This window comes from Petromyzon marinus, chromosome 18 (genome assembly GCF_048934315.1).
Source record: "Petromyzon marinus isolate PM22_M1 ecotype Great Lakes invasive population chromosome 18, UKy_Petmar_22M1.pri1.0, whole genome shotgun sequence".
Lineage (NCBI taxonomy): Eukaryota > Metazoa > Chordata > Hyperoartia > Petromyzontiformes > Petromyzontidae > Petromyzon > Petromyzon marinus.
In genome coordinates, this window is record NC_133684.1 from 345,487 (window position 1) to 370,297 (window position 24,811).

General features: G+C 44.0%; 1 protein-coding gene across 4 annotated transcripts in view; it reads left to right on the plus strand.

The window, feature by feature from the left end:
• Nucleotides 1-2,901: 2,901 nt before the first annotated feature.
• LOC116943515 (cilia- and flagella-associated protein 337-like) overlaps nt 2,902-24,811 on the plus strand; it is a 56,831-nt gene continuing 34,921 nt past the window's right edge. The window contains exons 1-5 of one of the 4 annotated variants that reach the window (XM_076067770.1): nt 2,902-3,470; nt 3,878-4,220; nt 9,557-9,860; nt 23,576-23,629; nt 24,504-24,593. In XM_076067770.1, coding sequence (XP_075923885.1) covers nt 4,153-4,220; nt 9,557-9,860; nt 23,576-23,629; nt 24,504-24,593 — 516 coding nt within the window. In that variant the 5' untranslated portion in view covers nt 2,902-3,470; nt 3,878-4,152. Of the gene's footprint in view, nt 3,471-3,877; nt 4,221-9,556; nt 9,861-18,673; nt 22,256-23,575; nt 23,630-24,503; nt 24,594-24,811 lie in introns of those variants that run through there. The other 3 variants (XM_076067768.1, XM_032956410.2, XM_032956411.2) reach the window with 3 other exon arrangements.

Sequence of the window (24,811 nt, forward strand, 5' to 3'; positions counted from 1 at the left end):
TTTCCCGCACTGCGCACTTGTCTCAGTCACAGTTTTGGTAAGCCCACAAGCTAAGCCTAGACAAAATAAGTAAAAAACAAATGTCGCTGGAGAGCTTCTTTGAAAAGGGGGAAAGACCCAATGATGAACCCCCCCTCCCCCCCGGTCCGTGAAAAAATATTCTTCCACGAAACCGGTCCCTGGTGCCAAAAAGTTTGGAGACCGCTGGTGTAGAGGGTACTTCTTCTTTATTACTCACAACAGGCACAACACAGGCCAACACTTGTTCTTCCTCACAGGGAGCGTAACTCTAGGTATTAACACCTCTTCTGGCTATACACACAGCCGGTCACTCGGCGTGGTCCCATCTCCCTCACTCGGCCACGCCGCTGGCTGGTGGCGTGATGATGATGGCGATGGAAACCACGCAGGAGATCTTCCACGTGGCCGGACGACGGAGAGAGATGTCGGCGAGCAGCAATGCAGCCAGGACCCAGGACCCCACACACGAGTCCCGAGCCCCCAGTCCGCTCTTTTTTATATCCCCTCAGGAGTGGCTAGGCCCCGCCTCCGGCCACGCCCTCTCATGGAACCTTCGAGCAGGTTTCCGGAGTATCTCGGCTAACCCCACCTGTTACCTTTGCCCCAGATACACCTCCTTCTCTGATTGGTTAGTACTTATTTGTGCCCGCTCCCGTGATTCCCTTTCCGGCCAGCAGATGTCACCCTGTCATTACACATGTTTTGTGCAATGTCAGAGTCTTTGTGTTCAGATTGTTTTTTTTACATTTATCAAAACTATAATATAAAAGCTTTATTTAAATAAACAATTTAACACGAACTGTTCACTAGTCTTGGGCTGTAGGAAAATGCTGAAATGCCATCTCGCCATTGTCAATTGTTCCAAGATTGTCATAATTAAATACTTGTTTACTAAGTCTTTTGATTTATTAAAGGTGAAGGAGGGGGTCGGGATATCAGTCACCACTTATATTAGCCGTGGCTGAGAATTGAACTCAAGTTGCCATGTGCATAGCTCAAAGTGCTAACCACCGCACCACCACTCCATGCTACCCCTGTTCTACAAATATTTTTCTATTCTTTGGTTCTTTCGGTAAAGTCACGTAGATTGAAAAAAAAGTTAATGAAAAATCATGAAAACAAAATAAACACTAATGTAGACTGTAGCCTGATTCTTAATCGGAGTGAGTGTACTGGTAATCTTTAATGTAGACTGTTGCCTGGTTATTAAGTTTGGTGAGTGTACTGGTAATCTATAATGAAGACTGTAGCAATGGTTATTAAGCTGGGTGAGTGTACTGGCAGTCTATAATGTAGACTGTAGCCTGGTTCTAAAACCTCGGTGAGTGTACTGGCAGTCTATAATATAGACTGTAGCCTGGTTTTTAAGCTGGTGAGCGTATTGGCAGTCTGTAATGTAGACTGTAGCAATGGTTCTTAACCTGAGTGAGTGTACTGGCAGTCTATAATGTAGGCTTAGTACTAGTTCTTTCAGTAATAAAAATAAAATATAAAAACAAAAACCACGACGTTTCGATCGCAACACAAGCGGTCGTCATCAGGAAAAGAGGGGTTAGCCTCTAAAGGCAAACTGTTTATGAAGGTTTAGAGATGGGTGTAGCCCGAGTGTGTCAGCAGCATGGGCAGGGCAGCTAATTTTAATGTAGGAGAAAGACAAGCAACTACACCAATCAAAGGGCCGCCAGGCAATCACTGCACCTGGCTCCACACACCACACTGCTGACGGTGGAGGTTGACAAGAAAACACAAATCAAGTCATGACCCAAATTGGTTGATTAAATCTTTCCAATGATTGCTGAGTTTATAACCATCCTCTCGGTTGAAATTGTGTCTGTGTCTGTATATATGGATGGCTTCATGAACGAATCTGTGTTGATAGCCAGTAGGCTTGCAAAGTACCATTGTCTTAAAGAAATACATTTCGCGTGAGCCAGCTGCAATAAAATAATGATCAGCCACGGCAAAAGTATTGGTCCTCCCATGTTTCAAATCTGCCTTATGCTCACGTACACGGTCCGAGACATGTCGTTTAGTTTCCCCAATGTAACTGCTGCCGCAGATACAGCTTAGTTTGTAGACGCCGGGATATTGCATGTCAGGAATCTTGGGTTAGATCGCGTAAGTATAAATGTGTCGTACCCCTCCACCCGACACAGCCAGTAAGGTTTGTCATGTAAACAATGCGCCAATTTGTAAATACACAACATTTACAATATGCTCTTTTGTTCTCTCGGTAAAGTCACGTAGAAAGAAAACGAATTAAATAATAGAGTACGACGTTTCGATTGCAACACAAGCAATCGTCATCAGGTACAACTAAATTTGAGAGAGAGACAAAACACAGACACGGAGACACACAGACAGACACAAAAGCAGAGAGAGACAACACAGAGACACAGAGAGAGACACACAACATAGACACACAGAGACTCAATGCCTCTGTTTCGAGGCCTTAAATTGAGAGGGGGGGGGGGGCGGCAGAGAGAGAGGTGGGTCTGCTGGAGCAGAGAAATTAGCATGTCAATGAGAGAGCTGTGTGGAAATCAACCCCGCGGTGGCAGGGGGATAGAAAGACCCAGCAAGTCTGGTAAATTTTAGAGATAGTTGTGTGGAAATCCACCCCAAAGCGGCCAGGGGAGAGAAAGAGCGAATGGACCTATGAGAGCCTGGTACATTTTAGAGAGAGAGAAATAGTTTGAGAAAACAAAATTTAGCAAATCTTGGAAATGTAATGTAATGCTACACAGAGAGTCGGCTAACACACAGTTAACGCATAGCCTGGTTGATTACGTTCTCCAAAGATTGGTCAATTCGAGAGAGGGGGGGGGCAGAGAGAGAGGTGGGTCTGCAAGACGACGTCATCACTGAATCCATCAGGTGCAGAAATCAGAGGCGGGGGAGGGGGGTTATTGTAATAATATAATAGATTAGCAATAATTTAATTAGTATGTGCTTCCTTTATAAGTAATTGTCTTCCTCTTCCACGCGTGTACGTGCAGTAGTGCGCCTGATGGGTTCAGCGGTGACGTCGTCTTGCTCTATTTAAGACTGGAAGCAGGTGGATTTCTGCACGAGTCTGGCAAATCACCTGATGATGCTGGATGTAATTACCAGCGAAACGTCGTACTGAAATTGTAAATGTTGTGGATTTACTCTCCAACACACCCGTGGGCTGAAGTAGTAACTAGCTAAAGTTCTGCGAAAGAAGTTGAACATACATTAATGTACTCTTTGGGTCTTTCGATAAAGTCACGTAGATAGAAAAATAAAAGCTCTATTTTTTCACCTGAGGACGATTGTTTGTGTTGCGATCGAAACATCGTGATTTTTTTAAAATTCTATCTACGTGACTTTACCGAAAGACCCAAAGAGTATCGACAGTAATGTGTACGTGTAGTGGTGTATACTTTATATAAAGAAGTGTTGAATCGCAGGTGGTGGCGCTAACGGTAAAACACATTGCGCGCCGCCCCCATTCACGATGTAGTGGACTTAGACGCTGAGAGATACCGGCTTAGCTTTTTAAAAACACAGCAACGCACTTCTTTAAAATAACAACAAAAGCGGCAAAGTCCATATGAAGGTGTTTTCCCTTGCTCTGTCCGGCTGTAGCCATGAGCACCCACGTTAGGCGGCTGTCTCGGTGGTGATTAACACTCGTGGTGTGTAGCCCGTCTAGCGTGTGCCATGGTAGCTATGTGCCCGCTTGTTGTGTGTGTTGTGGCTGTCGCGTGGGGAGTCGAGGTCGGTGGTGCGATTCGCGCTCAATAGGCGACTCGCCACAGCCGGGAGCAAACACTAGAACACGGTCCAGGCAACAGCAGCAGCTACTGCTGTTTGTCTTTGCTGTCCGTAGGCTGCAGCTGCTGGGCAATTCTTTCCGTGGACACTTCATTCTGTGCGGGAGGTCTCTCGGGAGGTCACGGTTCGTGTCCCTTGGGACACGCGGCACCGACCAGCGCCCTAGAACGACGGCAGCCCTGCCACCCGACTGTGGAGTGACCGCTCAGCCGCTGTCACTGCGCCTCTCTCCCGCTCTGTACATCGGCCGCACCTCCGAAGACCACTGTTGGCTACGTACGGTGCGAAAGACGTTCAACATACATAGAGACCTACAGACATAAACTAAGCATGTCGCTGGGTAGAAGACTTCGACCAACCTCAGCCACTGCAAGGTTACAGACCCACAAAGCCAGCAGGTATGTTTTGTGTTTGTTCAAAGTTATATTATTGTTGATTTAGTAGTTTTTTATTTCCATTCTCATGGTAGCCTAGCAATGCCACAGCGGCGTATTGTTGTGTACACATGATTTATTACAATGTTGGCAAGTATATGGTGTTCAAGTAATAGATACCCCCCTAAAACACGTAGATTCGTTACCCTATTGCGAAAGTGACATCGTATTTCAGAACCTCGCTCTCTGCATTATCTCCCACCAGTCCCAATACTATTAAATACGTTGAATTAATTATCCTCTCTAAAACACTAGAGCCACCACGTTCACAACGTTCAATCACCGTTGAGAATGGAGATTTTTAACTCAATGGGGCATCTATATATGGATCGCCCAGTATTGCATCAAGAGCCCGCGTCTACTCGATACATTTGATCCCATACACAATCAGTCGACGCATTGCTTAGACACAAGATTTGTATCTTATTTTTAACGCAAGCCTTATGACCACAGCAAACCTAAACGCATATAAGAGTCACACTTATCGTAGCTATTGAATACTAGACAACACCTTCAATAATCCGAATGTGCAATAGCCGTGTTTCGATCCACTGCTGGATGACTAACCTCTAGGTCGTGGGGGTTATTCGACCATACTTCCCCACGGGGGTCAGTGCGAGTTGAAGGCAGGCGAGCGTGGACGTGGGAGCAATGGATTTTGCAGCAGTCTTTTTAGCCTGGATAGTAAACCGTCAGAGTCGTTGACGGTGGTCGCTGGTCGAGAGCAATGACGGAGTGGAAGCCACGGAATGGAACGCATCCGAGGGGAATCCAACCGGGGAGATGGAATCGGCTCGTATGTGGGGGCTAGCGAGATAATTATTACTACGAACCCGGCGTCCCGAGTTCGAATCCTGCTCACGACCGACAACAGTGGAGAGACAAAGGCGGCCGGGCGTGGTGCTGGCCATCCACCCCCTCGTGTGCCGTGCCGGCCTTCATAGGTGCTCGCAAACAGCACTTGCCCCAACAGTCGTTTAAGGCTATACGAGAGATATTTGTCTTGCTACGCAGATAGCTGCCCGTGGCTTGGGGATGCGTTCATCCAGCAGCGGATTGACCTACGATGCTGATGACGACAATTAAGCTGTAACATGTTCAGTGCGATAGCAGCCAGCGTCTTGCACTGAAACTCGCCTCGATGAGTCAGCGAGGCGAGCGAATCTGAGCTGTCGCGCGTGGAACGAGAACAGCTAACGACGATCAGCTCTTGTGAATCAATAATGGGCATTGGTGCCACGTGCAGCCAGCTGACTGCCTCGCTTGACGGTGCCTTCTATCGGTAAAGGAGGGACGCCGATCGGTTGCTAGGCGATGCCAACGGCAGTGGCGTGCGGTGAGGTCAATGGTTGGGGAGGCACAGATTCACACACGGAGGAGGGCGTGGCCTCACGGAGGGGGGCGTGTTAGACACGTCCCCCTCAGTGAGGCAGATGTGATAGCTGCCTCCCCTGGTGCTTTTTCATTGCAGTTTCATGACGAGACCAGCGAGCCTAAGTATCTTTATACACATACGTGAAATAAGTTACCTGGAGTATGGAAGGCGAGGACATGAAATGAAGGGGTCTACAAACATTATATTGATGACATACTGAGATAGTAACAGGCACGCGCTTATTGCCCGCGCTCCATCCAGTTACTGAGGGGTTGCGCAATCAGAGGGGAGGCTGAGCTCGTCGCTGCCTCACCTCTCGTCTCTTCCTGTTTTTGCAGCGGAACTCCGCACATTTGTCGATTTTGACTATAAAAATGATTGGAATCGTACAGAAATAACATTTATAACACAGACCAGTGGAAAAATCTTAATATTTATTCCATTTGATTCTTTTTTTTACTTTTCGTAACAGCTATTTTAATTGGAGTATGACAGGTGAGGCTCTGCCTCCCCTGCCTCCCCTGACCGCACGTCCCTGGCCAACTCGCACACGCGTGTTGTGAAAAGCGGCTCGTGAATGCGCAGATTGTTGTGCACGCTGCCTTCCGTCTCGTACTGGTTCTGCTTTCCAGTCATAACTTTTGGTCATTTCCCTAAATGAACCTTATGGCGGGACCCCGGGGTCCCATAAGGTCCCGGCTCTCGCATAAACATTATAGACATTATATATAATGTAAACATTATATTATATATTATATAATGTAAACATTATATTATATATAATGTAAACATGAAATTATGATGTAAACAAAAACGTTGCTCTTTTTCACCAATGGGTTTGAAGGATGGTGGCAAGTGTTGTCTTGATAATCGATGCCTTTAAAACTGCAAACTACTTACCTGCAGTACCTCTATATAAATACATTATCGAAAAAATAATTTACACCCCTCTGTCAATCATCGTGTTTCTCAGTGTGGATTTGTGAACACACTTTGTAAACAGTAGGTAAATAGTACGCGTTGTCAATGCGCTGTTCATATTGTAACAAGCGTTTATACCAATGTTACTCTATAGAGTAGTGGATCGCCGCTCCTCTTATCCGCATTGATACGAGCGGTATGTGGGGACTATGGCTTAACCGCAAAAAAAACCTATCTGCACAGATGCATACGGACAAGAGAAGTATTATAATACTCCTGTTTGATATGACTAACGGTGCAACGCATCTCATCTGTTAAATATCTGCAGGTAATAGGATTGTCATCGATTGATCCTGGCTGCAGACATTGGTAGGTCACAAATAATAATGATGACGATAAGAGAGCAGTTTCACTGTATTATGCATACCGTGATGACAAATAAAGGACTTGAGTCGTGTAGTCAGTTTGAGCAGCTTTGGATAAGACTTGTTATGATCCTGCCCACACCCGAGCATGGAGTGCATTCGCTTGTTCAGCTCTTGTGCACATTCGTCCTCGCCGCTGCGCTTGGACACGAGAACAGAGCGATCCGCGCCAGGCGAGTCGCGGCGTTTGTGTTCGCGGTGGGACGGAGTCGCCAACAATAAATGAGTTAATTGCGATTTTGACTTCCGTTTATTCGGGACCCCGGGGTCCCACCATAAGGCTCAAATGTTGTGCTCGATTATGCTCTCCGCGTCGCGTCATGGAAGGATTCTTTCGGAAGTCTCACAGAGCAATGCATCTCGTCCTACTGTTATGGGACAGTCCGCTGTAGCGGGTGCCACAAAGCTACCTCTGAGATTCCTTTAAGTGACCTCTGATCCACATAGGAGAGGGCAACCTATTTCCAACCACTGTATATGAGAGTAATGTTTGTCACACGACAGTCAAACCAAAGTTTTAATTCTCAGAGCTGGAATATAGCAAAATTAATGAATGTGAGTTGTTTATTGTGTGCAGTCATTTGTGACCCGGACTGAGACCATCAACTCACTCAACTTGGGCACCCAGTCTAATCACATACTGCCGCATGTATTCGAATGCAGGATCTCTGGTTAATTTGTGAAATTGATTAGCACTCTTGTTAAACCACGTGTCTCAAGTGGTTTTGAGAAGAGGACTATTGGCGTGGTGAGTGAAAGCTGCATTTGTGTTGTTGCGGTTAATTTGATTCTGAGCAGTGCTGGTAGACGTGTCTTGATTAACTCATCTTTTTTTCTGATAATGTCTGGTTAGAGTCCTAAGTGTATTTCCTTTACAACAAAATACCGATTGCATCGCTTAAGATGGGCGTAAAAAATAATCCCAGACCTAATCTGTTTAGAAGATTAAAGAAGATTATAGTGCATTAGTTACAACGTTTTAGGAGGCTGTGCATTGAGATGCTTGGAAAATTTCAAGGGGTGTATTTTATGTGGGTGAACAGATTGAGTAGAGACTCACAAAAGAGTGGCAGGAAAAGGAGGAAAACACGGTCGAGAGTGCATCCACTAAGCAGTGATCGAAATGGACCAGAATGCCATGGTGGGAGTGAACATTTAAACCTGACTGAGTTCCGCTAGGAATCAAGCATTCATATTTTTATTTATTTGACTCCGATAGATCCCTAGACGAGACTCACATACATCTACAGATAACCACAGACGTGCACAGAGAGCCACAGACACCCACAGATAGAGCAAAGCTCTTCCTCCTCAGATTTAGTGTACAGTCCAGATCTGGGGGGTGGGGGGAATCATTTAGGAGTTCCCCCACTAATTTCTTCTCATTTCCAACCCTCTCACTGAAGAGATGGAGCGATGGAATCAGCTCGCGTGCAGGCCCTGGATGTATTGTTACATCGCAGGACCGGGAGAGATGTCTTCAAGAGGCCTTCATACAGCAGTAGATTGGTCATGGCTGGCGATCATGGACCAGCTCCTGTAATTATTTTACAGCATTTCGATAGTCTTTATATCAAATAAAAAAATCGCAACTTTAATATTCCAAGCTTTAAATAATAATTATGTTGATATAACCATGCCATCATAAACTTTAGATTTCATGATATGTTAAGATTTTTCTTGAAAGAAAACGTCAATAAAATATAATTGGATGTTTAATTTTTTTACGGAATTATAATTTCAAATGGAGCTTTGTGTGCTTTGTATAATACCAAAGGACATTTAAATGTCAAGCTGTTCATGGAAACTGAGCAAGTAAACTTGTCTTCTTACAGCAAGAGCAATGCTTGGCTGTGTTAAGTGGCACTGGAGCTATTTGAATTTCCAGTCGTCCAAGACGGTAGTGTAAGTGCGTGTGATATGTCTGCTCGACACCATCAACACTCTGCGGTTCAATGGACTCAACAGCCCTCTGGCATGTTTGTGGCACCTTGTAACAGGGCACTACTTATAACGTGTTTATCAAAAGAAATAATAATGTACAGGCCTTTGTCAATCTACTGCTGGACACAGACTTCCCTAGATTGTGTAGGGCATAAAGGTTAGTTAACCAAACTTCTTCAAGCTTGTCAGCGCGGGTTGGTGAAGAGGGATGGCGCTGTTAACACCGATGTTAGCTGTGGCTGGGAATCGAACACGGGTAACAGGTTTCATGGCACAGTGCACAAATGAATATAAACTCTGCAGCCAACCAGCACAAGTGAATTGGCCGTGCTAGAGAATGCACGTGTAAGATTCCGTGTGTCTCGTAGCTCTCAGCCATATAAATATTGTGGCTCATAGGGTTAGGAAAGTTTGACCACTCCTGAAATAGCCAGCCAAGGTGAAAACATCACTTAGAACAACATGGCGCGGTAAGAAAATCCCCAAACGCGAACGAATGATGTATCTCATTATTAATCCTCTCTTCAGCAATGCAAAGTGATAAATTCTAAAATATAATACAATTATTTGGTAAGAAAGCCTCTGTGGTCATTAACTGACACCGCTCTCATTTCCACTCGCATTCCATTTGCCAGCGTCTTTGAGGAGCGACGCCCGGCCACCGCTTTCGCTGCCGCGGGCGACCGGCGAGAGCAACCTTTGGCACGGCACGACCCGGTGCGGCCGTCCCGCTCCCAGAGCGCGTTTGCCGGTGCATTAGTGGCGACCGTACCGGGGCGGCTGGTGACGGCGCAGGGCCATGGCGGCCCCGGCGCGACGGGAGACGCGAGGCCCCGGCGGTCGGAGACGGCGCCGCCTCGACGGCACTCGGTGTCCACCGGGTGGGACGCGGCTCGCTGCCAACGGCCACTCCTCCGCCGGGACCTGTCCATGGCTCGGGTAATTCTCGCCCACAGTGTGGCGGTAGCTCGGGGAAAGTCTTCATCCAGGAGTGGATTGCTCATCAAACTAAACTATGGAACTATTTTTATTTTACCAGTTAATGTCCACTGAGCTCTAGCTCTTTTTCAGAAGTGACTGGCCACAAATGATAGCTCAACGAAGTGGCTTGTCACGTGGAAATTTATTGCAGACATATTCTGAACGCACGTTGATTCAAAATGGGGAGGGAAAAACCAGAGTACAGGGAGAAAAATCCACACGACCAAGGGGAGAATACGCAAACTCCAAAGTATGCAGGCGTCAGGGTATGGATCAAACCCACAACCTCCTGTATACCAGGCGAGGTAGTTAACATCTCGCCACTGTGGCTCATGGTCAAGGGGTCAGCAACAAAACTAACAAGAAGAGCAATTGTTTACGAATTTGGTAAAAAAAAAATACGAGGCAGTGGTGGTCTTTAATAAATAACGTCATGATGCAGTCCTTAAATAGCCGCATGCGGCTCCAGAGCCACAGGTTGCCGACCCTGCTCACGGTGAATGATTGCGATGATTAACTAGGACGGCTGCTGGGCTTCAACTAAGAACCTCTGGCAGCAAGCGGCATTTGTTATATATGAACAGTGTACAGTATACAGTGCAGCAGTCTTGGTCTATTGGAGGGAAAATGGAAATTGCAATTGGGGAGCATCACCAATTTAATGTTTCATCATATATATAAAAGCATTAGCATTCCGTTTAAGAGTATGTGTATGTCAAGGAATTAAAGCTTTCAAGCCTGCTCAAACTGGGTAAAGCAACATTGAGAATGTTTGCTTTGGCATTTTCTTATCAAATACGAAGACTGGCAAATCTTGTTACAATGCAGATTTGCAAATACTCATTTCAGTGCGGGGCATTGTCCTAAGGCTGCCGCGTGGTTGTAAATTCATACTGGTTATGCAATTCCAGATATGGCCCACGATTGCTTGGTACATGTGATGCATTATTTTGATAGATTATTTTATCCATATTTATCTAAGCAGGAGAAATTCCTCATTTTCACAGCTCATTTCCAGGTAGTCGAGATGATATATCTGTCCCAGGTAAAATTTACTCAAACGGCAGATGTAAGCCACAAAGCACAACCCAAAACATTTATTGCCAGTCCTCTGTTAAGCTCCTCAAAGTCCGCACCTCCGATTAGCACGATTGGCTACGTACGGTGCGAAAGAAGTTCACCATACAACATACTGTTGGATGAAGGCCTCTGGATGAAGGCCTCTGGATGCCATGCCAGTTATGGAGGTTGTCTGACCATACTTAACCAAAATAAATAAGTTGACGATACTCATTCATATTTGTCTTTGCATTTAAATATCTAAATATTACTTTATACATCCTATCGGGCACACGGCCTTCTGGGAATGTATTTGCTCTAAGCATTGGTTGAATACAAGCAGACTCTAAACCGGTGTTGACATTCAGTGTCTAGCAGCAGAGTCAGGCTTGCTTCACCTACCACAGCCCAATTCAAATATCACTGCCGCTTATGTGTGAGCCATGGCCTGGATTTGAACTTGGGTCTCCGTGTTCAGAGTACAGTGTTGCTAACCACTGTGCCAAATACATACCAAAGTAAAATATAAGGCAATTTAAAGATAAGTAAAGCAATAACTAAATATTTGAGATATAATAGCAGAACTGAACTGTGAAAATACTAACTTTAATATGGTATGAAATGTTATGAGTTATAAAATTCCTGTAAAATTAAGTACACGGAAGTAACATTTGGAGCACAATGTACACTCTTTAAACAATGTAATAACTTGATTTTCACAGCTCCATCAATACATGAGCAGTTTCGATTAGTTCCACATTGGGATCTGACCGGTTCCAATCAAATGGTGCTGGGGAAGAGGAAGGTCTGTGTTTCCAGACCACCTTGATGGGAGGGTGGGGGTGTGTGGAGCTTGACAGATGTCCGACAAAAGGGCATAGTAAGAAGTCTAGTCCAGCTAGATATATGTATGTTGTACGTGTGTTGAAATTTTGACGGACCGTACGTAGCCAACCATGCTAATCGGAGGTGCGGGGGAGAACAACAAACTAAACACAAAAAGGAGTTTACAATCTAGATTTAAGAGTGCATAGCTCCAATGGCTTCCTAACATCAGAAGAGCGTTCCAGATGGCCGCGGAAGCGTATCTTAAAGCGTGTGATGCGGTGACCGTCTTTGTTGGATGGTTCGCCAAAAGCCACTACGAGGATGACCGGAGTTCCCGTGATGGTTTTTGCTTCTTGCCATGTATTCGGTGCAGATTACAACATTAAAAAAAACTAATCCAGGAAAGACTTTTATATATGCATGTGGCAGTTGCGTACGTTTCTTGGGCACAAGTGGAGCTGCACTCGGCAAAAAAGACAAAAGCCCGAGATCAATGCTCGCTAACGAAACACAGAGCATGTCTGAACCGAGAAAGACCGTTAACAAATGAGTAGTTAAGTGGAGAGTTGCCTCTGTTCCAGCGCAATCTATCACCGCCCCGTATTTGACGAGGCGTGAAAAAAATCCTTGGCTTTTTTTTCACCGGCTGAAGGCGTCTGTCTGGGTCAAGCAAGGCGCGGCAGTGTTCGGCGGTACCGTTCAGTCATTCGTCCGTGGCCCCTTTAACACTGTGCCCTGCATTTCACTGAGGCACTGTCACTTTCACACATGAACACAGTCGTAAAAATTATACGGCTTTTAAACTAAAGGACAGCCTTGCGATAAAGCCACAATGAGATTTGCAGGGTGCAGTAAACCATTAGGAATAATGCATTATTGTTGGATGTATTTTTCAACCTAAGTGAAAACGCTTTGCCATCATTTATAAAAATAAGGCACAATCATTCATACCCTCCACGATTCAATGCATTTTCCAATCTTTGGTTATGACTCAAGTCAAAAAATGTTTTTTGTGAGCGTGATCTGCAGGGTGTTCATGTACCTCATCACTTAGAATGCACCTGAATCCGGGGAAAACGATTTTTAATCAGATTTAAAAACACATTGTGAGCACAAGGATACATTTTAATCAATGAATAAATTAATTGATGCATCGCTATTAAATAACCTGTAAATATGTTTTTGGGAGAATGGGCCCAGTGTCACGACCCATTTTGCCAATTTTAAAATTACTCACGACTACCCGGGGGGGGGGGGGGATATACATGGGGACATTCGGAGCACATTACTATTAATTACCCAATGCACGTTGCCATGACTACACAACTCACCAATTATGCCAACCGTTTTCCGCTGATTCATAGTCTCTCTGTATCTTTGCATTTGCCGCTCTGCAAGGCTTTTTACGGACTGACGTGACTAAGGTGGTAAGCAAATGAATGGACCTCCTAGCTGTGTCAGCTGATTCAACACACTTTGAGAAAGCTTTCCAACCCTGGGCTGTGCTCACAGAACGTTTTTGACAGACAGGCCGGAGAAGAGCGCAAACTCCCAGAGGAGGTTTGGTCCCAAAGTCTCTTGCACCTACACAAGATGACCAAGTCATACCCCAAATTTCAAAGACGATTGTTTTATTTTCTCTCAGGAACTTATTCAGCATTTGTGTAATACAAGCTCTGAAACACATCTGACATTAAATTTTGATTTAAAGCTTTCGTGACTGCAGTAATTCATATTCTTAGTTTTTTCGGTAAAGTCACGTTGAAGAGAAACAACAAAATAACAAAATATATATAAAACAATAAAAAATTCTCACGACGTTTCGACCACAACTCAAACGGTCATCATCAGGTGTGTCGGTTTGCATAAATTTATTTTGAAAACGGCATATTTATTTATTTATATATAAAAAAAACGTTTGCGTCACGCGCAACGATGGCAGTTTGCCAGGACTAGTCCATCTATTTTTTTTTGAAAAGAGGAGGGGGGAGACGAAATTTGTTTTTATGTATGCTGTCTGAAAGGCACTGTAAGCGTGAACAATCAATCAAGAACTGAAATGATTTATCAAATCTTTCCAATGATTGCTAAGATAGAATCCATCTTCTCGGTTGAAATTGTCTCTGTGTTTGTATATGTGGATAGCCTCATGAACGAATCTCTCATGGAAGCCAGATGGCTTACAAAGAACCTCCGTCTTGGAAAAGTCAATGGCATGTGAGCCTACTGAATTAGAACAATGATCTGCTACGGCCGAGGTGTTGGTCCTACCGTGTTTAAGGTCTGCTTTATGTTCACGAATGCGGTCCGAGATATGGCGTTTGGTTTCTCCAATGTAACTACTACCACAGAGGCAACTTAGTTTGTAGACACCAGGGTATTGTATGTCCGGAATCACATCTTTTACAGACGGAACCAGATCACGGATTTTATGTAATGTGTTGAAACGGACCTGGATCTTGTGTTTATTCAAGATTTTGGAGATCTTTTTTGTGATCCCAGCAATGTAGGGTAAAGTGATGGTTTTGAAAGGCTCCTCAAGAGGGTTCTTCTTCATGGTTTGAGTGATAGCTTTGCGGATTGTATAGTCGGAGTAACCATTAGCCCTAAGAGCTTGGTGTACGTGCTTGAGTTCACTGCTTATGTGTTCCTGGTCGGATATGCATTGGGCTCTATGATACAGAGTCTTGATGAGAGAATTCTTCTGTGATGGATGGTGGTGGGAATCCGGTTTCAGATAAGCATCCGTATGGGTAGCTTTCCTGTAGACAGAGTGGCTCATTGAACCATCAGGTCTCTTTTTAATGAGGACATCCAAAAAAGGTATCTTGCCATCTATTTCGACTTCCATGGTAAATCTGATGGCTGGGTGTATGGAATTGATGTGGTCGAAGAATTGGTCTAGAGCAGGCCGGCCATGTGGCCAGATGACAAAAGTGTCATCCACGTACCTCTTCCATAAGGTTGGGCGCAGAGTGGCAGTCTGGATGGCGTCAGTCTCAAAAGAGATCCCACCAACAGCCTCGTCACACAAACCAACAAAATAATTTCTGATTCAACCGCATTAATTGATCAATCTAAACAGTTTTCGTTGAAACCTTCTGCTGCCAGGCCACCAAGATTATACGGCTTACCAAAAATACATAAAGTTGATACACCTCTTCGTCCCATAGTCTCTACTATCAGCTCCCCCACCTACAAACTAGCTCGTTTTTTGTCTGAAATCCTGCGTCCTTTCACTGGAAAGACCACCTCTGCGGTACAAAATTCTACTCACCTGGTATCAACAATCAAGGGTATTTCCCTGTCCCCAGACGACCTGCTTGTCAGTTTTGATGTAGTTTCCTTATTCACCAAGGTTCCTGTACCTGACACCATTGCAATCATTGAAGACTTGGTTCATCAAGGACTAAACACTGAGGTACCCCCCCTGGTGAGACACTGTTTAACCAATACATACTTCACTTGGAATGGAACTTTCTACAAACAAACTGAGGGCACCCCAATGGGCTCCCCCCTTTCTCCAGTTATAGCTAACATTTTCATGGAGAAATTTGAGACTGACGCCATCCAGACTGCCACTCTGCGCCCAACCTTATGGAAGAGGTACGTGGATGACACTTTTGTCATCTGGCCACATGGCCGGCCTGCTCTAGACCAATTCTTCGACCACATCAATTCCATACACCCAGCCATCAGATTTACCATGGAAGTCGAAATAGATGGCAAGATACCTTTTTTGGATGTCCTAATTAAAAAGAGACCTGATGGTTCAATGAGCCACTCTGTCTACAGGAAAGCTACCCATACGGATGCTTATCTGAAACCGGATTCCCACCACCATCCATCACAGAAGAATTCTCTCATCAAGACTCTGTATCATAGAGCCCAATGCATATCCGACCAGGAACACATAAGCAGTGAACTCAAGCACGTACACCAAGCTCTTAGGGCTAATGGTTACTCCGACTATACAATCCGCAAAGCTATCACTCAAACCATGAAGAAGAACCCTCTTGAGGAGCCTTTCAAAACCATCACTTTACCCTACATTGCTGGGATCACAAAAAAGATCTCCAAAATCTTGAATAAACACAAGATCCAGGTCCATTTCAACACATTACATAAAATCCGTGATCTGGTTCCGTCTGTAAAAGATGTGATTCCGGACATACAATACCCTGGTGTCTACAAACTAAGTTGCCTCTGTGGTAGTAGTTACATTGGAGAAACCAAACGCCATATCTCGGACCGCATTCGTGAACATAAAGCAGACCTTAAACACGGTAGGACCAACACCTCGGCCGTAGCAGATCATTGTTCTAATTCAGTAGGCTCACATGCCATTGACTTTTCCAAGACGGAGGTTCTTTGTAAGCCATCTGGCTTCCATGAGAGATTCGTTCATGAGGCTATCCACATATACAAACACAGAGACAATTTCAACCGAGAAGATGGATTCTATCTTAGCAATCATTGGAAAGATTTGATAAATCATTTCAGTTCTTGATTGATTGTTCACGCTTACAGTGCCTTTCAGACAGCATACATAAAAACAAATTTCGTCTCCCCCCTCCTCTTTTCAAAAAAAAAATAGATGGACTAGTCCTGGCAAACTTCCATCGTTGCGCGTGACGCAAACGTTATTTTTTTATATAAATAAATAAATAAATATGCCGTTTTCTAAATAAATTTATGCAAACCGACACACCTGATGATGACCGTTTGAGTTGTGGTCGAAACGTCGTGAGAATTTTTTATTGTTTTATATATATTTTGTTATTTTGTTGTTTCTCTTCAACGTGACTTTACCGAAAAAACTAAGAATACATCTGACATTGCTAAAGTAGCAGTTTTCTTGCGATGTTTGTTGTCTTTCTCCCACACCTCCGATTAGTAAAGTTGGCTACTTGCGGCGCAAAATAAGTTAAAAGTAAAGTCACGTAGAATGAGAATAAAATAATAAATTTATAAAATAAAATAACACAATAAAATTCTCACGACGTTTCGGCCACAACACAAGCGGCCTTCATCAGGTGAAGGGACGAGACTGTCTGGAGGACTGGAGCGCTGTCCTCCAGACAGTCTCGTCCCTTCACCTGATAAAATAAAATAACACAATAAAATTCTCACGACGTTTCGGCCACAACACAAGCGGCCTTCATCAGGTGAAGGGACGAGACTGTCTGGAGGACTGGAGACTGTCTGGAGGACTGGAGCGCTGTCCTCCAGACAGTCTCGTCCCTTCACCTGATGAAGGCCGCTTGTGTTGTGGCCGAGACGTCGTGAGAATTTTATTGTGATATTTTATTTTATCAATTTATTATTTTATTCTCATTCTACGTGACTTTACCGAAAGACCCAAAGAAGATGAATCCTTGCAGTCACGAAAGCTTTAAATCGAAAGTTAAAAGTACATAAGTTTAACATGTAGTATGCTTTCGCGACCAACATAATCCATAATAGAGGTTTTTTTGGGTTAGATCGCGTAAAAATATAAATGTGTCGTTAAACCAGCAACCACCCGACACAGCTAACTAGTAAGGGTTGTCACATAAACAGAACGTGCCAATTCATCACTGGTACAGCACGCCGGTTGTGTGTTGGAGAGTACCATCAGCGCCTTCACTCATCTCGTTAAACTATGAACTCTCTTCTAGAAAATGTAGCATTCATTAATCATTGTACGTGCCATTATATATGTCGGCTACATATACGAATCAGAATCTTTATTTAGACTGGATGACTCTGATGAGCTATGAAGCTCATTTTCACAGATGTCCAGTGGGCAGGTCAGCAAGTTACAATATAGCTGTCAACTCATCTTTTTATGGCACTTTCAGATTTATAATAGTCTCTGTGGAAATCCACACCGATAGGTAATTGGGTCATATTTATGTTTAACTTATTTCGCACCGTACATGCAATCCGAGGTGCGGGTCCATTTTATGGAATTACCAGCAGCAATTTGCTTAAGATGCACAAATCCGTGTTTGCACTTTCACTTTTTAATCCACCAGGATACATTTAGAATTTTACAAACAAGCACCAATATTTGTGAAATTAAGATTTAAATCTTGACTTAAAGCTTTCGTGACTGCAGGAATTCATATCCTTTGGGTCTTTCGGTAAAGTCACATAGATAGGTTCAAAGATAATAACAAAAATCTACAACGTTAGTGTGACAAATTTAACCTGTTAATGTAAAATCAGAACCGAAATAACAACTAACATCGGAAGGTAGGGTTGAAACATCACAGCCAGTTATGACTTAAACTGGTTAATAACGTCCTTCCAATGATTGCTCAGTTTGTACCCATCTTCTCGGTTGAAATTGTGTCTGTGTCTATAAATATGGATGGCTTCATGAACGAATCATTGTTGATGGCCAGTGGGCTCACAAAGTACCCTCGTCTTGGAGAAATCAATTTCATGAGTCCACCGCATTAAAACTATGATCAGCTACGGCCGCGGTATTGGTCCTACCATGTTTCAGATCTGCCTTATGTTCATAAGCATGGTCCGAAACATGTTGCTTAGTTTCCCCAATGTAACTACTGCCACAGACAGAGCTTAGTTTGTAGATGCCGGGATACTGCATGTTAGGGATCACATCCTTCACAGATGGGATCAGATCACGAATTTTATGTATTGTGTTTAATCGAACCTGGATGTTGTGTTTGCTCATGATTTTGGAAATCTTTTTGGTGACTCCTGCTATGTATGGCAATGTGATGGTTTTGATTAGGTCCTCAGATGGTTATTTTCCAACGGTTGGGGTGATAGCTTTACGGATTGTGTAGTCTGAATATCCATTCATCTTGAGAGCTTGGTGTACGTGTTCCAGTTCACTGGCTAGGTGATGATGGTCGAATATACATCGAGCTCTATGGTGTCGAATTTTGATGAGGGAATTCTTCTGGGCAGGATGGTGGTGGGAGTCAGGTATTAGGTAGGCATCCGTATGGGTGGCTTTCCTGTAGACAGTGTCCCATTGAGCCATCTGGTCTCTTTTCGATTAAAACATCGAAGAATGGTAACTTGCCATTCTTTTCCACCTCCATGGTGAATTTGATGGCTGGGTGTATGGAATTGATGTGGTTGAGGAATTGGTTCAGAGCTGGTAGGCCATGTGGCCAGATGACGAACGTGTCATCAACGTACCTCTTCCACAAGGACAGACATAAAGTGGATGCCTGGATGGCATCTGTCTCGAATTTTTCCATGAAAACATTGGCTACAACTGAAGATAAGGGAAAACCCATTGGGGTACCTTCAAATTGTTTGTAGAATGTTCCATGCCAGGTGAAGTAAGTGTTGGTGAAGCAGTGTCTCACCAGGGCCGGTACATCAACATTCAGTCCTTCTTGGACCAAATTTTCAATGATTGCAATGATGTCAGGCACAGGAACTTTGGTAAACAAAGAAACCACATCGAAACTAACGAGCAAATCACCTGGAGATAGTGAGATGTCCTTAATTAATGATACCAAGTGAGCTGAGTTAAGTACAGCTGAGGTGGTCTTACCAGTGAATGGTTGTAAGGTCTCAGACAGAAATCGGGCCAGTTTCTAGGTGGGTGAGTCAATGGTGGAGACGATAGGACGAAAAGTGTACCTTCTTTACGTAGTTTTGGTAAGCCATACAATCTTGGTGGTCTAGCAGCAGAGAGATTTAAGGAAAACCGCTCGGTTGGTTAGATTAAAGATCTCGAATCGGTGATGATATTGTTGGTTTTCGTAACGAGGCGGTTGGTGGGATCGCTTTTAATTTTGGTATAGCTACCATAATTAAGTAGGCCCTGAATTCTGTTATTGTATATGGTTTTGTCGATGATGACTGTGGCATTGCCCTTGTCGGCTGAGAGGATGACGATGTTGTCTCTCCTTTTTTTTATTTATTAATATTTAACAACCAACCTCTACACATTGTCTCCTCAAAGCTTGCAAAAACACTTTTACATAATGTCCTAAATGAAATGTTCTCTTAAATGTACAGCTGAGGTATTTTTTTTATCTGATGGTAAATATGGCACAAATTATGGTTGAAAATAATAATGCTCTTGTAATAATTATTGCAGGAGCATCTGAGCTGTAATATAGTTCCAATTATTAGCTCCCCTATGTTTTTTTCAGATTCTACATGTTCTTTTCTGCATAACGTCCGACGTTTCACTCCACGTGCTGGGAGCTTCTTCAGGAACTAAATAATTAATTCATGAAGAAGCTCCCAGCACATTAAATAACTACACAGCATAGCCTACAGTAGTAGTGCAATTCATTGTCTAAAGTGATTGTGTAAGTTATTGTATAAAGCACCGATCCTTCGCTCTATTTGAACCGCATTCTCCCCTACGAGACACCACATCATCCCCGCTGCCGAGTTGGGTACACGCTCTCAGCAGGGCGTTAATAAATTACCAGGCGCACGCCGCTCCACGTGTTGGCAGTCGGCGAGGCTACGCGATCACATCCCCAGCGCAGTAACTATACACTTGGAAAATTCGGTGGCCTTCATTGTCCAGCTTCAGTTTCCTTGCACGAGCATCGATTTACGTCCGAGACACAAGCAGCTGCTGAGACGCTCCAATTGTTCGTCTGATGGTTTTTAACGTCGGTTGAGTGATTTTGTTCAGGAGCTTCGTTCATCACGGGCGAACTCGCCATTCCGGCGTAATGTTGTGAATTCGTCTGCTTTTGTTTCTCCCACAAGACAACACCGTCATGAAACTTAAAGGACTGCATCAGCGGTGAAATGGGGCCTTCCATACAATTTCCCTCCACCCCCACCCATTTTCGTAGTTCAGTGCCGAGGCCCCACCAGGCCGTCGGCCTTGGAACCGCTGCACCACCTGCACACTCGACTGCACTGTCAGTGGTGCCAAAAACACTGGCTGACAACACCCTTCTCTTGTCATGAACAAACCTTGCCTTCATATGTTAACATGCGTGTCTGCTCAAGGCATTTTTCTGTGGCTTCCTGCTACGCAAATTGTGATATTGTTTGAAGGTTAGCTTTTGAAATGTATGCAGTTTTTATTACATATGGCCTACAAACAGATGTCAGTACAACTGTGAATTCTTGAACTAAGCAGAACTTTGTTTGTTACCCCCTCGTGTGCATGGGGTTTCTCCAGTACTCCAGTTCGTTCCTTCTCACATGCAAAATGATCAATAACGGATTTGACCAAACCGACTCAGTGAGGCTTTCCTGGGTAAGTGAAGGGCACAATCAATTTGCAGAATATTATTATTTATGCACCAACTAATTAAAAATTAAAGTAGAGTAATGCGTGCTATTTTCAGCCTGAACGGGACTGCGTGCTTTTTAAAATTATTCATGGAATGGGGTTAGTTTTTTGAGGAAGCCTTTCCGTGGTCTGACTTGGAACCCAAACAGCAATGACATCAAAACAGAATATAGTTGTTTTGGAGAATTCATGAAATCATAAACACTCTTTACGTTAAAAGACGAAGTACAAAGCAAGATGTTAACCAAGCATTGTTTGACAGGATGGTAATGCGTGTTGCACAATTTTACAATTGACATAAATGTCAAGGACGTGTGAGTGTGGCAGCCCAGGCTGGGGACAGCGTGAAGGTGGACAATGGCGTAACTCTCTCGGAAGTGTTTTCAGGTTGGCACGGTGTCCGATGTTTCGCTTCGCGTCCAGGAGCTTCTTCAGGAACTAAATTCAATGGAGCGAAACTGAAAATTAAGTTCCTGAATTTAACTTGTGGAGCCAAACGTCGGACATCATTCCGAACAACAGGCAGGAGAGCTTACACAGCACAGGCGCGCAAGCCTACGCAGTGGTATGCACAAGGGTGGTCAGAATAGGGATTCATGAGCGCACAGCCTGCATGCAAATGTGGTTGCGTGTTCCTTTGCGGGGCACCCTCTGAAATTTGTTTTCCGTGTTGCGCACGGCAGAGTTCTGTTTCACAAAGCACTCATTTGCATGCCTGTGCTTGCCCCCCCAATTAGGAGATCCCGTCCGACCACAGTGCCTAATTGGCTGGCCCGTGCCCAAGTAATAAAAGCTTTATTGTCATGGCAAACAGGAATTGGCAGCTATCAGCCACGGCTTGTGGGGAAGAAGAGAGGGCACTTACTCTAAGCAGCTAGTAGATATGCTACCAGATTAAAGTGATTTATTTGGTGTGCTTCTGGACACCATTTTACTGATAACATTTAAATTGGAAGCTCGAACGTAGAGCCATCACGTCTAAAAAACGAATTGGAAGGACATTTTAATAAAAGTGTGTTCTGTGATTTGTCATGTGATTCTTACCTTTCTTTTTTTAATCACAGTATTATAATAGACTAAGATTTTTATTTTATTACGGGGCTTTAATAGATGGTCAAACACCCTATGATGAGATTATAACAACATGGAAAATGCTGCTACCATTGCTGAGCGAGGAAAGGGCCCATGGAAGACTGAAACGATTTGCCAAGAGGAGGTACGTTTATTTATTGCTATCATGTAACTAAATGATTCTACTCGAAAAACACAGCCAATTTTGTTTGTAAAACATGGTTCTTTGCTTGGAGTCTGCTCCTCTGTGCGGTTAGTGCTTCACCCATGATATCACCTTACTATTTAGAACATGTTTTTAACACTCAACATAAGCAATAGTAGTAATACGGTTACCGTGTCAGGAATGCATATCATTCTACCGCGTAGGTTTTCGCGGTTGTGTTTTTTGTGTTGTACCGCGTGCGCCTGAAGAAGCTCCCAGCACGTGGAGTAAAACGTCGGACATCGTGCCGAACAAAAACACTTGGTAACAACTGAAAGCGTGTAGGAGCGCCACGTAAATAGTTGTTGGAGGTACTGACGCAAGAGGCGCCAGAACAACAGTGCCTCTCAGTGGCCACATCTCGAAGTTGCCTGCGATGAAAGCAACGTCCCTCGCTACGTTGTTAACATTAAGATCCAGGGAAAATGTATGAGAAGCAACTTGTGCGCTTATTTCCATTTGAATACGGTGGTTTGAAAATGTTCTGTACATTGTTACTTTCAATTGCAGTCGTAATGGAAATTGTGGCAGTTTAAAAATAAATAACTTGCTAAAATGTTTTTTTTTGCGAAGAAGCCATTAAAAATAAATTGGGCAAATATTTCAGTGCAGGTCTTTAATAACCCAAAACCAATCTTAATTCTTAGCGAGACTTTCCTGGATTAATGACGACCATGTTATCGTCATTATGAATACAATTTAGGAAAACATTATGCGTGCACTATGTAATGCTTTTCCAACATGTTCGTCTTTGGACAGTTAATTTATCAACTGAGGGGTAGCTGTGAGAGCAATATTCATTTGCATACAGTATTTTCAAATGCTCCTTTTTGGTTTCGTCCATGTGTCCACGTCTTGGGCAAGACCCTCCGGTGAACGTAGTCAGTCTTCTATTGGGTGAGTCCAGAGGGTCGGCGACCTGCGGCTCTGGAGCCTCATGCGGCTCTTTAAAGACTGCTCCGTGACGTTGTTAATGAAGGACCACCACAGTCTCGTATTCACCACGTGCATTGCCGCTCTTGAAATATTGAGTTTATTTTACCGTATTCAATTTTTTTTATTCTTGTTATTTTGGTTGACGACCCCTGGGTTAATCCCTACTAACAACACAACTTTTACGTGCGAGCTGTGATTCACTCTGATCATCTTCACGAGAGTTACGGTGCGGCTGCATGGAGCTTACGCATTAACACTGACAACCTTAGTTTAAAAGCGTGAGAAGGAATTTTGTTTTGCTCATTGCGTGAAATGTTTCGTCAGATTGAAGAGAGTGTGACGTTAGAGCATTTGGAAAAGCTGAAGACTGCCTTTGAGGTAAATTGACATTTAGAGCTATTGAATGCAACGGATGAATCCATTCTTGAACAGTTTATTACGGTTTCCAGACTTGTTTGAATTACAGATTACTTGGTCATATTTATAAAAAAATGAAAAATATTTTATACGTTGAGACTCTTAAATCTAGATTTAAAACTAATTTCTTTTGAACTGCTTTTTGTGTTTAGTATGTTGTCCTTCCCCCACACCTCTGATTAGCACGGTTGGCTAAGTACGGTGCAAGATACATAAATACATACGTCAATTGACAATGTTAAAGAAGCTTTAAACAAACGCTAAATGGAATGAGCAACGATTCATCCGTTTGGCGATACGCGACTTCTGCTCTTCAGCAAGCGGGGTCAGTACCCTACAACCCCCCATCCCCGATGTTACGGAGCTGACTCCATCTGGATGGGGATCCCCAAGCAGATGAACGCTGCCACATTGCGCATTTGAACGACGTGGCCGACTTTAGCCATGAACAATTTCCATGAATGGCCAGGTGGCTCAGCGATAGAGCCGTGTGGCTCAGTCGTTAGGTCGCGAGTTCAAATCCCAGTTCAGGGTTGACTCCGTCCATCGTATTTTACAGGGTCGATAAAATATGTACCACTTTGTAATGACGTTTAGAGCAGTGCTGCTATGGATAGAAAATCGCCCCCGCCAAAGGAAAGCAATGTGACATTTACACCACTGGCTCAGGACTGTAAACGGGACATGGGTACCACCACAATGTTTATTTGACCAGCAGGAATTCATCCTTGATTTTCGACTGTACGTACATATACGTATATTGAACTTATTTCGCACCGTACGTAGCCAACCGTGCTAATCAGAGGACAACAAACTAAGCCGTGCCGTGTGCCAGGAGGAAAACCACACGGGTGCGGCCAGAGGGGCTCTCGGTTTGGAGGGCTTCACGACGGCCCTCAAGGGCGCCCTGGGGCCCCGAGGCACGGTGAGAGCCGCGTCGCTCACGGCACCGAAACCCGTGGGGCATGGGACCTCGGTGTCTGCCTCTGCCGCTTCGACAACCCACACCGACACAGCATGGGGAGGCCTTGAGCACTAACAAAGGGGTCTGAATTATCATGATTATTATATCCATTACACTTTATGTTCAGAGTACATATATAATCCATGTTTATTAATGGACACAGTAAACATGAACATATG